Source organism: Sceloporus undulatus, chromosome 10 (genome assembly GCF_019175285.1).
Source record: "Sceloporus undulatus isolate JIND9_A2432 ecotype Alabama chromosome 10, SceUnd_v1.1, whole genome shotgun sequence".
Classification (NCBI taxonomy): Eukaryota; Metazoa; Chordata; class Lepidosauria; order Squamata; family Phrynosomatidae; genus Sceloporus; species Sceloporus undulatus.
In genome coordinates this window covers 14,506,208-14,520,371 of record NC_056531.1, presented here as the reverse complement: position 1 = coordinate 14,520,371, position 14,164 = coordinate 14,506,208, and the positions used below count along the sequence as shown (strand labels likewise).

Genomic DNA, 14,164 nt, shown 5'->3' with positions numbered 1-14,164 from the left:
GGGCGCGTTCTCCGGCAAACGTAAGCCATAAGCTGGTTGGGGAGACGAGGAGAGAGACTTCTAGGCATTTTCGACAAAGGAGCAAGGATGGACCCGGAGATATCGCAGCAAGGGAACATCCCTATTGGGTGGGAAGCTGGGGCAATTGCCCATTACCTCCATAGGACGAAAGCTCCCAGAAAGAAACGCACACCCCCCCAACGTAAAACAACCACATTCTGACTCTACAGATTCCTAGAGGAGCACTTCTCTAGGGCATTTGTAGGTCCTCCAGGGCAACTCTATGGTCAACACTGTCCCAAAAGGCTGATCACCAGAATCATGCTGGAGGACCTACAAACGCCTTTTTCTAGTTCCTTTAACTCTGTGGTCACACACCCCTGCCAACAGATTATGCTTATTTTAGGCTGCATCAATAGAAGTCTAGTGTCCAGATCAAGAGAAAGTACTAGTGCCACTGTCTTCTGCTTTGGTCAGGTCCCACTTAGAAAACTGTGTCCAGTTCTGGGATCACAATTCAGAAAGGGAATTGAGAAAACTGGAGCGTGTCCAAAGGAGGGCGACAAAAATGGTGACGGGTATGGTAAACCATGCCCTATGAGGAACGATTAGGGAGCTTGCGCTGTTTTCGCCTGGGAACAAGACGGTTACGAGGGATATGATATCCCTGTTTAAATATTTGAACGGATGTCATATTTGAAAGCGGGAAGCAATCTTTTTTTCTGCTGCTCCAGAGAGCAGGACCCGGAACAATGGATTGCAAGCTACAGGAAAAGAGATTTCCACATGAACATTAGGAGGTAATTCCTGACAGTAGGGCTGTCGACAGTGGAATGCACTCCCTCGGAGTGTAGTAGAGTCTACTTCCCTTGGAGGGTCTTTAAAACAGCGGCTGGATGGCATCTGTCAGGGATGCTTTGATTTGGATTTCCTGCATGCAGGGGGTTCAGGGGTTGGACTGGATGGCCCTATTGGTCTCTTCCACCTCTACGGACTCTATGATCTGATGGAGGAACCTGCCAAATGCTTCTCTCTTTGGCATCCCAGGTCCCTCCAGGTGCAACACTCTATGGCCAACTCTGCCAAAAGGTGATCCCAAGAATCATGTTGTTGGACTTGAGTTAGAGAAGTGTTCTCTCTAGGACTCCCCAGTGCAACTCTATGGTCAACATCCAACAACGTTGACCTAGAATCACACAATTGCCTAGCACAAGTGTGTGCTAGGAATGTCTAGGTCCTCCAGCGCAACTATATAGTCAACATCCTCCAGCTGTTGATCATAGAATATGGAGGGCCCTACAATGCCTAGAGAACTATTCTCTCTCGAATTTTTAAGTTCCTCCACTTCTATGATCAACATCTGACCATAGAGGAGCGGAATAGCCACGTAAGCACCAGTAGCTGCAAGTGGTCCCAAACTCTGTCCTGGAGATGTTGGCACTCCCAGAATCCCTGAGTGCTGTTGTTGGTGTGGCTTCTGGGAGTTGGAGTCCTCACGGAGCAGAGTTTGGGAAAAGCGTGTGCTTGCTGTGGCCACCTGGGGGAAGTCGGGCTTAGCGAACCAGGGGGCCAGGGCGGCCTCATCCAGGCCGCCATTTGGGGCCGCCAAGGAGACAACGACGGTGCGGGAGGCAGCCTTCTTGCTGGTGCCGCATCTTTGCTTCTTCGGATGCGACTCCAGCTGTTCGGGGGGTCAGTGCGGGCAGCAGCAGTTGCAGGAGGCCATCCTGCGCGGAGGTGGAGTGGCCTTGGGCCTCTTGTGCGGCTGGAAGGAACGAGAGAAGGAGGAACATTCAGGTAAGAGCGTCGCATGGCACGCATGGGGCCAGAGCCAACCCAAAGCACATCTTCCGGACGTGGGGGCGCCTTTTCGCGGGAAAAAAAAATCAAAGCGGAAGACCACGCCCCTCCCAAGCTTCCCATTGGCCTATTGGCCAACGCCCACTGATTCGTCTGCTCCGCCCACCGCCTAATTGGGAGGAGAGGGCTCAAAGGGCCAATGCAGCGAGGTGAAGGTTAACCACGCCCGAGCCTCCAGCTGGGCTCCCGCGCAGCTTTAATTTCAACGCAGCGCGTGGTGTTCTAAAGTCCCTCACTTTGCCTTCCTATTGCTATAAGAGGCTCGAGGGAGCTTCCCTTGCGTTGGGACGCCCTGAGTGCTTGTGAAGGTGGAGTTGAGTTCTCAAGTCCCGCCCATCCCGCTTCCTATTGGCTGAGAGAGCCCCTAGAGTGGAGCTCCTATTTGTTAGGAGGCCTAGAGCGGCTAATAAAGACGCTAAAGTCCCGCCTCCCTCCACTCCTATTGGCAGCGGGCTCTGTATCGGCGGCTTCCTCTTGGTGGGAGAACCGTTATCGTCAACATAGTATAACTGTTAAGGGGACTAATAGGAGAACATACCTCCTCGGCCGTCCTGGTCGGCCTGAGACGCGGCTCCGCTTCTCTCCGGCGGGGCGCGGAGAGAAGGACCGCAGCGTCCTCTGCCCAATCCTTGGCCTCCCTTTCTCTCCTCTGCGCGGCTTTTCGCTGGTGTCCTCCTTCCGCGCCGCCCCGGGTTCCTCCTCCCCTCACGGCTCAAAATTGGCGCAAAACCGATGCGCAGCGCGCCCGGGAGCGAGGGCGGAGATACCCCCGATTGGCGGATCTCGGAGGAGGGAGTGGCGTGGCCTCCGACCTGCTGGATCCACGCATGCGCCCCCCCCAAGAGGCTTGAGGGGTCGCCGCTGAAGCCTTGAGGGGGGGTAGGGCGGAGGTGGATTGTGAGCATGCGCAGTCCCCTTTAATTAATAATAATAATAATAAATAAGACAATAATAGTAATAATAATAATAATTTGTTTGAGTTGATATTTACCGCTATCCAAAGCTCATAGCGGTGAACAGCACGTAAAGCAACTTAGCAAGTATGATAATTTTGCCACCATACAGTCTTTTCTCTCTTCAACTTGCGTGTTTTTAGACGCTTGTACCGTTGTGACGGCAGAGGACACGTGATATGCAGGGTGTGTTTTGTGCACTCTTTCTTCCCTTCCTCAGATTAAGATCGGGATTTCCTGCATGTAAAACCCCTAAAATATTTGCAAAAATGTCCACTTTTGCTCCTCCTGAAACACAGCAGCAGCCTTTCCCAAAGGATATTCATATAACAGTATAATAGTTCTTACATATATATATCATATATATATATATATATAATTATCTGCCGGTACAGAGAGATGACTGGTGAGAAGGACTCTGGGTTCAAGCGGCACCATCCGGGAAGGGGCCGGTACAGAAGGAGTCGGGGTCTTCACCGGCTCTGCGACAGGCGATGTCGACGGTACTGGCCTCGACTCAGGCGGAGGCACTGAGACCGTGCTTGGGGGCCCCTGGCGGAGGCTCTTAGAAGGTGGTGAGGAAGAGCGAGCCCGCTTCTTCACCCGGTGGGAGCTCTTTTCCCCTTTTCTCTTGAGGACTTTGGGGGCATCCGCATCCCCAGAGGCTCCGGAGCCGACAGGCTGGCTGAGAACCCTCTCATAGAGGGCGGCCTTGAGCGTCCGGTCCCTGTTCTTAAGGGCTTGAGGGGACATGGCCTTGCAGTGGGCACAACTGCCCGGAACGTGTGCCTCCCCCAAGCAGAGGACACACTTGTCGTGGCCGTCGGCCTTGGGGATTTTCACCCCGCACTTGGTGCATTGCTTGAAAGAGGCCATGGTAATAGCCAGAGATTCCAATCACAAAGAGCAAGCAAATGCTAGCGAAGTTCCTCGAGCTGCTTAGCGCGGCGGAATGAAGGAACTGAAGAGGAGCGGGCCACCAGGGGCCTTATGTATGGGTGGGCGGGGCTACCGCCAAAAAGTTGCAGAAAGATACATTATTTCTGCCTGGAGATTCTAGAAGTTTCCGAGGATTGCTGCGCAGGCGCAGAATAAACCCATTTGTGTGATTCGCAGAGACCATGAAGAAGAAGCAAGCTGTTTCAATAAGTGCCTGCAAAGCGGCATGCAAACTTATAGCGCTATATAATTAAACATTAATAATAAGAATAGGAACCAAGAGCGCAAAATTTCTCTCCTTGACTCTGGACCTGCCAGCATACAAACACAAACACACAAAAATCACAACACGCCAAAAAAGGTAGCGATATCTGGGATGGGAACAAAAAAACAGGAGTCCCTTTGTCTCCCGTTCGGAGGAAATTAGCAAATTTCCAAAAGCGAGGGATAGGAAGCGGGAGACCGCCAGACGCTTTTTATTTTTAGCGGCGCTACTGTTTGTTTTCAAAATGGCTACTCATGCGGCGGAGCAAAAAACCCATGTTCAGATGCGGTACCTGGTCAGAGCCGGGCTGCTGCCTCTGGAAAGAAACATAGATTGCACACTTATCACGGGAATGGCGGGGCTTTCCGAACACTGTCGTGACAACTTTGTCCATATCGCTTCCGCCACAAAATGCACACTAAAAATCCCATCGCCAGAAACTGCGCACGCCTGCGCCTACGGCGCCATGCGCTGCCAACCTGTTTGGGTGAGAGGAGGGCAGCATGAACTGGAACTCCACCACGCAAGTGCCGTCCGCCAGCTGGCGATGCTGGAGGCTGTTCAGTTCGTACGCGATGTACGCCCGACGCACGTAAACCTGGGAGTAAACACGGAGAAGGAGGTCCGACCTATGCTTTGCTCGTAGGATTAAATCCACTTTCAGATAAACCCCATGTTTACCTCCAGGGCCGCCATGCAGACGACTTGGTTGGCGTGATAGAAGAAGGTGGGCAGGACATCGAAGATGGTGGTTTCCGAAAGGATGAGTTTCTGGGAAGAAGAGAAGAAGGTGCAGAAAATTAAGGAAGCATCATCATCATCCACTACAAGTTTTAATTTACTACAGGAAAGCTGGGAAAGGCACCAAATGCATACATATATCCTCGGAAAACGTATCTGTCATGGGAAATATGACACAGCGTAGCGGAAAGAAGGAAAAAAAGGGAACTAATCTGAGTTTCCGGATGTTTTTGTACCTCGACTCAACCAAGAGTAAGAGACTCCGGGAAGCAAAGGGCGCGTCTACATTGTGTAAATAACGTAGTTTGACGCCACTTTAACTGCCACGGCTGTGTCCCATATAATCCAGGGATTCGTAACTTGCGAAGCACCGACGCTCTTTTGCCGAAAAATAATTTTAAGTGGTTCCTATTTCTGGCTACAGAGAGGAACCGACCAGACCTCTACTACTACTACTACAACAAGCCGGACTGACCTTCAGGTTCTCGGGACAAAACTGGTGTCCGTACATGTCGATGGCCGAGAGGAAAATGGACTCCACCTGGTTGTGCCGCAGTTCGTAGGAAGGCAGGTGGGACGCTATCAGCACCTGGAGCAAAGAAAGAGAGACAACAACTTTTAGTCCTCCGAAAATCAAAACCTTGGGGTTCGAAAACTCAAAGTGCAACCCAAAACGGCCACCTTGCAGATGGCAGAGACGCAGCTGTAACCTGTGGGTTTTATGACCCTCTCCTTCGACGTCATGCAGACACAGAAAGATAAAAACACACTTCTCTCTATGTAGACAAGTCCACATAGGGACCACCAATCTGTCAGGGATGCTTTGGTTGAGAGTTCCTGCATGGCTGAATGGGGTTGGACTGGATGGCCGTTGTGCTGCTCTCTTCCAGCTCTATGATTCTATAAAGCGCAGCATCCGAACGCGGATCAAGGAACACGAAAGATACTACGGCCAGAAAAATCAGCAGCAGCAGAACATGTTATAAACCATCCTGGGCATAAAATGCTCTTTGAAAACACTGAAATTCTGGACCATTCCAACAACTATCAGGTCAGGATGCACATGGAAGGCATTGATATCGACACTAGACATCTATTGATGCAGCCTAGAATCGCACTGGCCTTGTTAGCTGCCGCATCGCACTGTTGACTCATGTTCAACTTGTGGTCTCCTTGGACTCCTAGATCCCTTTCACACACATAAGTCTCCTTAAGACAAGTCCATCCTATATCTATGCATTTCATTTTTTCCACCTAAGTACATGATGGCACCCAAAGAGATGAGGAAAAGGCACATGAAGCCGGACTTACCTGCCTGGCCCTCAGGGCCACTTTTGAATGCTCCGTCTTGCTCAGCTGGGTGAGTTCGTTCAAAATGGCCACCAGCTCTTCCGTCAAGGTAGGGTCCCTGCCGCAAAGGTGGTCCTGCACAGAAGAAACAGATACAAAGCAACCATTCAACGGCTTAGTCATTATCAAAGGGAGTCCGGCCGCAGCCGCCATTTTGTCACATAACAAGCCATGGGTCCTGCTACTCACGATGAGCATCGTCACCAGGAGGTTCTTCTTGGCCACCTGCGCATGGGAGAAGATGCATTCGAGGACTGGCGTCATGTCCGGCATGTAACGCTCCCGAAGATTGATCACGCATTTGTCGTAGTGAGCTGCGGGGGCGAAGTAAGTGGGCAATAAAATATTTGATAGCGACCGAGGATCAAACGTAATTTTGGTGGAGATTTTGCAACCGTACCTTGCTGGAATTCAGTCTCCACTTGCAAGTATCTCCGCAAGAGATCCAACACCACGGATTTCATGTGCCCTCGGATGCCGCTGCGGTATCTAAATTAGGAAGAATATTGCAAAAATATTGCAACACACACACACACACACATATATATTGCAAGAATATTGCAAAAATATCCAAACTTGCTTCTGAACCAGTTGCACGATGCTCTGTGTGTTCATGAAGAAGACTTCGCGGTCGGCTTTGCGCTGCAAAGTGGCGGCGTGGCTATCGAGGATGCTGGCGATCTGAGATACGAAAGCAAACAAGTCACGTATTTTGCGTTCATTTTTAAAACGTTATTGAACGGCGACAGCGCAAACCCTCCGAGAAGCAGGAAGATGAACGAGTAAAATGGCCGCAACCCATGAAAAATATTTCTGGACTATACACACACACATAGGTATATGTGGCCGCATCGCAGCCGAGGGTTTGCACAGCATGGAGCCAAAGGTGTTGCTGACGCACATTAAATTCATAGAATCATAGAGTTGGAAGAGATCTGAAGGGCCCTGATCCAGTCCAACCCCCTTCTGCCACGCAGGAACTCTCAGTCAAAGCATCCCCAGTGACAGATGGCCATCCAGCCTCTGTTTAAAGACCTCCAAGGAGGGAGACTTCACTACAGTTCCGCAGTGCGGACGCAGCCCTAGTTTTAGGTACTACCTGGCTACTCCTGCCTTATTCACCTGCTGGCTGGGGAACTGGCAGAGGACGGAGGTGATGTTGCTGGCGTACTGGGCCATCACTTTCCGGACTGACTTCTCCACCGACGGAGGGATCCGGCCTGAAATGCTGGTCATGATCTCCTGCAGCTCCAAGAGCGGGAGCGACGGGTCACGGAGGGTCTTCATCAGCTTACAGACCCACTCTTTGACCTACATGGCGCACCAGCGCAAGTGCAAATGGAAAAGAAAACAGGTTCAGGGACTCCGGAAAAAGTGACGAATGACTTACAGGTTGGGAGAGCGGTTAAGCCATGAGGTGGTCAGCGACCATCTTGGAGGGGTGGACACCGCTTCAACCCCTGACCGCTTCGACACTTTACTGCTTCGACCCCTTATCATTTGGACCCTTTACCGCTTGGACCATTTACCGCTTGGACCCCTGACTGCTTGGACCCTTTACCGCTTGGACCCCTGACTGCATGGATCCTTTACTGCTTCAAACCCTGACCGCTTGGACCCGAAACCCCCCCCCCCCCCCCCCTTACCTTGGTCCCGAAATAGGGCTCCGGCAAGCAGTAGCCGTTCATCACGTTCAGGAGGCTGTCCAGGACGTTGTGGAAGACCTGATGCAGCTTCTCCCCGAGGATCGGGACGGGGTGCTGGGGAGGAAGACCCCCCATGTACAGCTGGGCCTAAGGGACAGAGGAAGAAGAAGAGGAGGAGAGAGAAGAAGAAAGGAAGGTGGGAGGCCTTTCAAAAGGGTGGTCAGGAACTATGTGCCCATGAGCCAAACCTGGCCTGGAACCTGAGGAGCTTCAAGGGTCACAAAAGCAGACCCCCTTAGCTAGTTTCCTCCAACGCACATGTGTCCACCTCTTTCATATCCTCTGGAGTTTTTGTATCTCATGGACCACTGCGTCCATGTCTCTCGTGTCTCCGGAGTCTTCTCCACTCCATGGACCACTGCGTCCATCCTCTCATGTCTCTGGACCACCGCGTCCATCTGTCCTGTGTCTCTAGAACTGTCTCCATCCCATGGACCACTGTGTCCATCTCTCTCATGTCTCTGGACCATTGCGTCCATCCCTCTTGCGTCTCTAGAGTTTTCTCCATCCTATGGACCACTACGTCCATCTATCGCATGTCTCTGAACCACTGCATCCATCTCTCTCGTGTCTCTAGTTTTCTCCATCCCATGGACCACTGTGTCCATCTCTCCCATATCACCCTTTCCTTCTTTTCCGAAACTGACCACTCATAGAAGGGAGCTCCTCCAGCCACCTCTTTTGCACATTCCCACCACCATCTTTTCCAGGAGGGTTGGCCAAGACCATTCATGGTGTGGTCACTCTCTGGCCGTGCTTACGGGGTGGGGGTGGGGGTTGCGAGACTGACCGCTTGGGTGTCCGAACGCTTCCCCACTCACCGGGTGGACTTTGCCGGGGTCATCCAGTTCAAGCCTCGCAATGACGCAGCCCGCCTCCAGCAGCGTCCCGGGGCGTTTCACGTAACGGATGATCCCAGATTCCTCCACCGACAAGGTCACTACCATCTTCATGACCTATGGAGAGGAACAGGAGAACTGTGGTTGTGTGGAAGGGAAGCTGAGCAGGGTCAGGCATGGTTAGTCCTTGGATGGGAGACCTCTAGGGAACCCCAGGTGCTGCGGGCAAATATTTCAGAGGGGGAACCAGCCAAACCACTTCGGAGGGTCCAACACCATTCAACCCATGGGGTTGCCGTAAACTGACCTGTGGCATCCCATCTGCATTTGTAAGCTAAGCAAGGTCAGCTGGTGAATACTTGGATGAGAGACCAACAAATCCCAGGGTTTGTGGGCTGCATTTCAGAGGAAGGAACTGGCCAAACCACCTCTTGCCTAAGAAAACCCTACAAAATTCCTGAGTCCACTTAAATGCACATAGACCTAAATAGCCCAAAGGCACCAGGTTCCCATCTATTCATGGAAGCTAAGTAGGGTCCAGCCCTGGTTAGCCCTTAGATGGGGGACCACCAAGGAACACCAGGTGGTACATAGGTGATATTTCAAAACAGTTTGCAAAACACGGAAAGCTTTGCAAACCCCGTGCTTCCCATCCAACCGTCTATGGCCACCTCTATCTCCGCATAGCTGTGTCCCACGGAGACGTAGCTCCCATCGTCCACAATGTACTGAAGCAGCTTCCCGGCTGACGGAGACCGAAGCAACGTCGGGTCGTTCTCCTTTTCGAAATCACAGGTTTTGTTGCCGACGGTGACGCGGTACCTGGGGGGAAACACCACACTCATACTCACTCCTCTCGGTCAATTATGGAATCATTGAATCATAGAGTTGGAAGAGGCCCCAAGGGCCATCCAGTCCAACCCCGTTCTTCCATGCAGGAAATCTAGATCAAAGCATCCTTGACAAATGGCCACCCAGCCTCTGTTTAAAGATCTCCAAGGAAGGAGACTCCATCACACGACGTTATCGAGGCTTCATTCTTAATGCGCAGCCCCAACTATGGTTTTGTGGTTGCGTTACTTGCCTCGGGGTCAACTTCGGTTAGGGACGACCCATTGTAATAGGGTCTTCCACTTTTTCCTACTGTGTCCCACTTTCCACCACAGAGCTAGAAGGGACCCCAAGGGTAATCTCATCAAACCCCCTGCCATGCAGGAATCCACATCTAAAGCATTCCTGAAAGATGACCACCCAAGCTTGGATTAAGGACCGCCAAAGAAATAAGAGTCCACCACCCTTTGAGGCAATCCATATTCCCCTTGCACTGAATTACAAAGCAATAAGGCTGGAAGGGATGCCCAAGGGCCATCCACTCCAACCTCATTCTGCCAATGATTCTACACTGTCGAAACAATGCAGTTTTAAGACACCACTTTAAGTGCTGCAGGTCCATCTCCTGGGAGCTGCAGTTTCACAAGGTTTTTGCAGCCTTCCTGGTGTCTCACAAACCCACAAATCCCAGGATTAGACCCTTTAAGACCCACCTGTCAACCTCTTCCTTCATGTACGTGGTGTGGCTGTTGCCGTTGTATGAAAGGAGAAGGCCGCCATCGTTCAGCCGGTGCACATCGATCTCAATGTGGGTCCCGTTCATTATGATCACATAAGTGGTCAGCGACTGGCGTGCAACCTATAGAAGCATCACAGCATGTTAAAAAATATTACACACACACACACAGTTGCATTCCTTCTTCCAAAAAATACAAGATATCTCCTAACACAGATGCAAATATTCCAAAATATATATCAAGTGCACAGCGTTACCTTCAACGTGTATTTAACGCCTTCATAAATAAGTTCCATGTCCACAATGTTCAGAAGGGAAGCTGCTGGTAGCACTTGACCCCTGGAAAAATAAAAATAATATGTTTTAAGGTCCCATAGCTCTTATTTTATTGGCAATTTTATTGGCAAGGAGCGGGGAAAGGAGAACCGCGGCATATAACACATCCGTTTACCGTTCGAGCGAATGCATGAAGTCATCCATGCAGGTCCGGAATGCAGCGTCGGCGACGTTGAGTGCGCCGCACACGACGCCCAAGATGGTGTCCGGCTTCTCCGCCTGTGCCGGGGAGACAAAACGTCATCTTTGTAGTACGCAGCCATCATTTGCAAGGGGGGGTTGGGTGGACAATCCCATTTATGGATTAATATTAAAACATTTAAACACTAGAAGTATCTGTGGGAACCGTAAATGCCGTTCCGTTTACCTGCGTCTAATTCTTAGGTATAACTCTATGGTCCCTGGGCCCAGGACAGGACCCCACTGGACACCCCACCGGTCACTCCTCTCCAGGACACAGGAGAAGAGGAGGAGCCATAGCTGAGCCCTGGGCCCAGGATAGGACCCCACTGAACACCCCACTGGTCACTCCTCTCCAGGACGAAGGAGAAGAGGAGCCATAGCTGAGCCCTGGGCCCAGGATAGGACCCCACTGGACACCCCACTGGTCACTCCTCTCCAGGACGAAGGAGAAGAGGGGCAATTGCTGAGCACCCTTTGGGTTTGGCCAGTCAACCATTCACAAATCCTCCTAACAGCTACAGAGGAGAAAGTGATGGGGAGACAATGGGATGTTAGGAAGGGTCTGGAAACCGTGAAGGCCTATGAGGAAGGACTTAGGGAGCTGTGGATGTTTAGCCTGGAGAAGAGAAGGTTAAGAGGTGACATGACAGCCCTGTTTAAATACTTAAAGGGATGTCATATGGAGAAGGGAGCAAGCTTGTTTTCTGCTGCTCCAGAGACTAGAACCCAGAGCAATGGATGCAAGCTACAGAAAAAGAGATTCCACCTCAACATGGAATATGCTGCTTTGGAGTCTCCTTCCTTGGAGGTCTTTAAGCAGAGGCTGGATGGCTATCTGTCAGAGATATTTTGATTGAGAGCTCCTGCATGGCAGAATGGGGTTGGACTGGACCAGGACCCTTGGGGTCTATTCCAACTCTACAATTCTATGATCTCTCTGTCTCCGCAGAACGACTGTACTCCAAGTGTTGGAAGACGCAAGCTTTACTCTGCCTTTACTTGTTCGCCCTCTTACTCTTACACAGGTGAGCAGGATGGACTGGGCGAGGAGGGATGCTCACCTGCACCTTCTCTGCAATGAGGTGGTCCAGCCAACTGGTGTCGACCTCGTTGTTCTGGAAGCTCTCCGTCTCCAGCAGCTTCACCAGATACTCGACGGTGGTCCTGAAGTCCCCGCGGATGGAGAGCTCCTTCAGGGCTACCACCAAGTTCCTAAAACAAAACAACCATGGAGTAGGTGACGACAAAGGGAGGCATCCAAAAACCCAAAATCTAGATTTTCCCCCCACCAATGGTTTCCTGCTTCAATTTGGTCCCTCTGGGACTTTCTGGGAACTGGGAGAGATTGCAAATGTATGCGCATTTGCCTTGGATAAATCAATGAAGTCAACTTATGGTGACTTTTCCTAGGAGTCTTCCGATGTGGGTTTTCTCAGCTCCTTCCTCTGAAATACAGCCTGCAGTATCTGTTGACGGTCTCTCATCCAAGGACTATCCCAGACTGATCCTGTTTAGCTTCCAAAATCAGACCTTTGTCCTGACACTGTCTATCAATTCACACTGTTAGCTCAGTATATATAAATGAAGCTGTTTGTTTATGGCAACCCCATAGATTAAATAGTGGGCTGGAGGGGTCCGCTTTTCTTCCAGAGGGACGCCGCGGCAGCCGAACCACATAGCGTCCCTCCGTAGTAAAAAGAACCTGGAAAAAATGGGTTCTTTTAAAGTCGCCCTGCGTAAGTCACGAGAGCGCCATTGGCGCACTGGCGACGTAAGTGATGCGCAGCGACATCTATATGCTGCACGTAGCTTATGTCAAGATGGCAGTCAGTGTGTTGATGGGAGGCTGGCATGATGGCGGCGGCATGTTCTAGAGTTCCAGAGCGTGCAGTTGCTACGCACTCCAGAACCCTAGAATTGGCAGCACCACGCCGTTTCTCGCCCGTCTCTGAGCATCGCCTACAGCACCTGACGGCTTCCCTTCCAAGGACCAACCAGGGCTGACCCACCTTAGCTTTCAAGATCAGTTGGGTTCTGGCTCCTTTAGGATATTTAGGTCCTTGGACTGCACCAATATATGTGCGTGCAAACTATATAAACCATTTAACACTCACGAAATGGCCTCCTCGCGGTTCTCCCCCCAGGAGAAGCAGTGTCCGAACTGGGAATCGGCGAATTCGTGCAAACCCCCGGCAGCTGCCACACTGAAGTAGCCCCAGACGTTCTTGTTGCTGCGGAAGTTCAGCTCCTGCACCGTACCAGAGCTGGGCTTGAAACCCTAAAACGGAGGGGGACAAAACAGACCATTACCAACTGTACCAAACCCTTGGTCTTCTCTTTTAGGGCCCCCACCGGACTGACCTCTTCGGGGTTTTCGCTGGTGATCCGGGCAGCGATGACGTGGCCCCTCGGCGCCGGCACGCTGCTGGGGTTCTCGAAGGATATGGGGTTGTCGGCCCATGGAGGCTCCCCGTAAAGGGTGCGGATGTCCTTCACCCGATGCAAAGGGACCCCCATGGCGATCTGGATGGATGAGGAAGAAGGAAAGAAGGAAGAAAGGAAGGAAGGATGAGGAAGAGGAAAAGCGACAGGATCCCACCACAGATCCCATAGCTTCCTGAAAGTAACATTATATATATATTGTATTATTCCTTACCCACCTGACCCCAAGGCTCGAGGCAGGGTAAATACTATTTCTTCTTCGTGGTCTCTGCGAATCACACAAATGGGTTATTCTGTGCCTGCACAGTTAGCTTTGGAACCTTAGGTTTCCCACCTAAACCCTCAGTTCCTTTTGTCCGCTGCACTAGCAGCATCTAGGAACTCTAATTTAAATTCTGAGGTGAAGTTGTTTAACTGCAGCCTCACCTTCACATTGGCAAGGCCCTTTCTCTTCTGAGGGAATTGGTGTGCTTGGCAGAACTTTCCCCGCCTTTTCTCTTGAGGAAAAGTTTTCAAACAATGCCCGCCTTACTGGTGCACTTGGCAAAGCCCCATTACTCCTGAGCAAAAATTTTTAAATGGCGCCCACCTCACTGGCACAATTTTCACTTCTTATACTTATAATGAAGAAACGTATAGAATGGCCACCGGCCTTCCTTCCTCACCATGGCTAGGGACACTCTTTTGCTGCCGACAAACTGTCTCAGGGCCATTCACCTGGCTTTTGTCTCTTCATTCTCCTGAATAGATGTTGTTACTGGCTGCCTTGACTTCAGTCCTTGCTGGTTCCCAGCTCCTCAGGATCAAACCAATTGGATGTCATCATCATTGGTCCCTGATTCTCAGGAGTGAAACCGACTGGCTTGCAGCCCAACATCGATCCTTATTGGTCCCTGACTCTCCGGAGTCATACCAATTGGCTTCGAGCCCAACTTTAAGCCTCTTCGGTCCCTGACTCTCTGGGGTCAAACTGTTTGGCTGGC

General features: G+C 51.2%; 1 protein-coding gene across 1 annotated transcript in view; it reads right to left on the bottom strand.

Moving 5' to 3' along the window:
• The window catches only part of ACACB (acetyl-CoA carboxylase beta), an 84,760-nt gene that overhangs the window by 55,037 nt on the left and 15,559 nt on the right, over positions 1-14,164 (bottom strand). The window contains exons 12-28 of the mRNA XM_042441434.1: positions 13,101-13,262; positions 12,854-13,017; positions 11,801-11,951; positions 10,672-10,775; positions 10,478-10,559; positions 10,198-10,343; positions 9,325-9,475; positions 8,636-8,770; positions 7,755-7,901; positions 7,231-7,419; positions 6,689-6,789; positions 6,509-6,597; positions 6,298-6,422; positions 6,070-6,183; positions 5,234-5,347; positions 4,699-4,788; positions 4,497-4,615 (exon numbers count right to left, since the gene is read on the bottom strand). Coding sequence (XP_042297368.1) covers positions 4,497-4,615; positions 4,699-4,788; positions 5,234-5,347; positions 6,070-6,183; positions 6,298-6,422; positions 6,509-6,597; positions 6,689-6,789; positions 7,231-7,419; positions 7,755-7,901; positions 8,636-8,770; positions 9,325-9,475; positions 10,198-10,343; positions 10,478-10,559; positions 10,672-10,775; positions 11,801-11,951; positions 12,854-13,017; positions 13,101-13,262 — 2,183 coding nt within the window. The remainder of the gene's footprint in view (positions 1-4,496; positions 4,616-4,698; positions 4,789-5,233; positions 5,348-6,069; positions 6,184-6,297; positions 6,423-6,508; positions 6,598-6,688; positions 6,790-7,230; positions 7,420-7,754; positions 7,902-8,635; positions 8,771-9,324; positions 9,476-10,197; positions 10,344-10,477; positions 10,560-10,671; positions 10,776-11,800; positions 11,952-12,853; positions 13,018-13,100; positions 13,263-14,164) is intronic.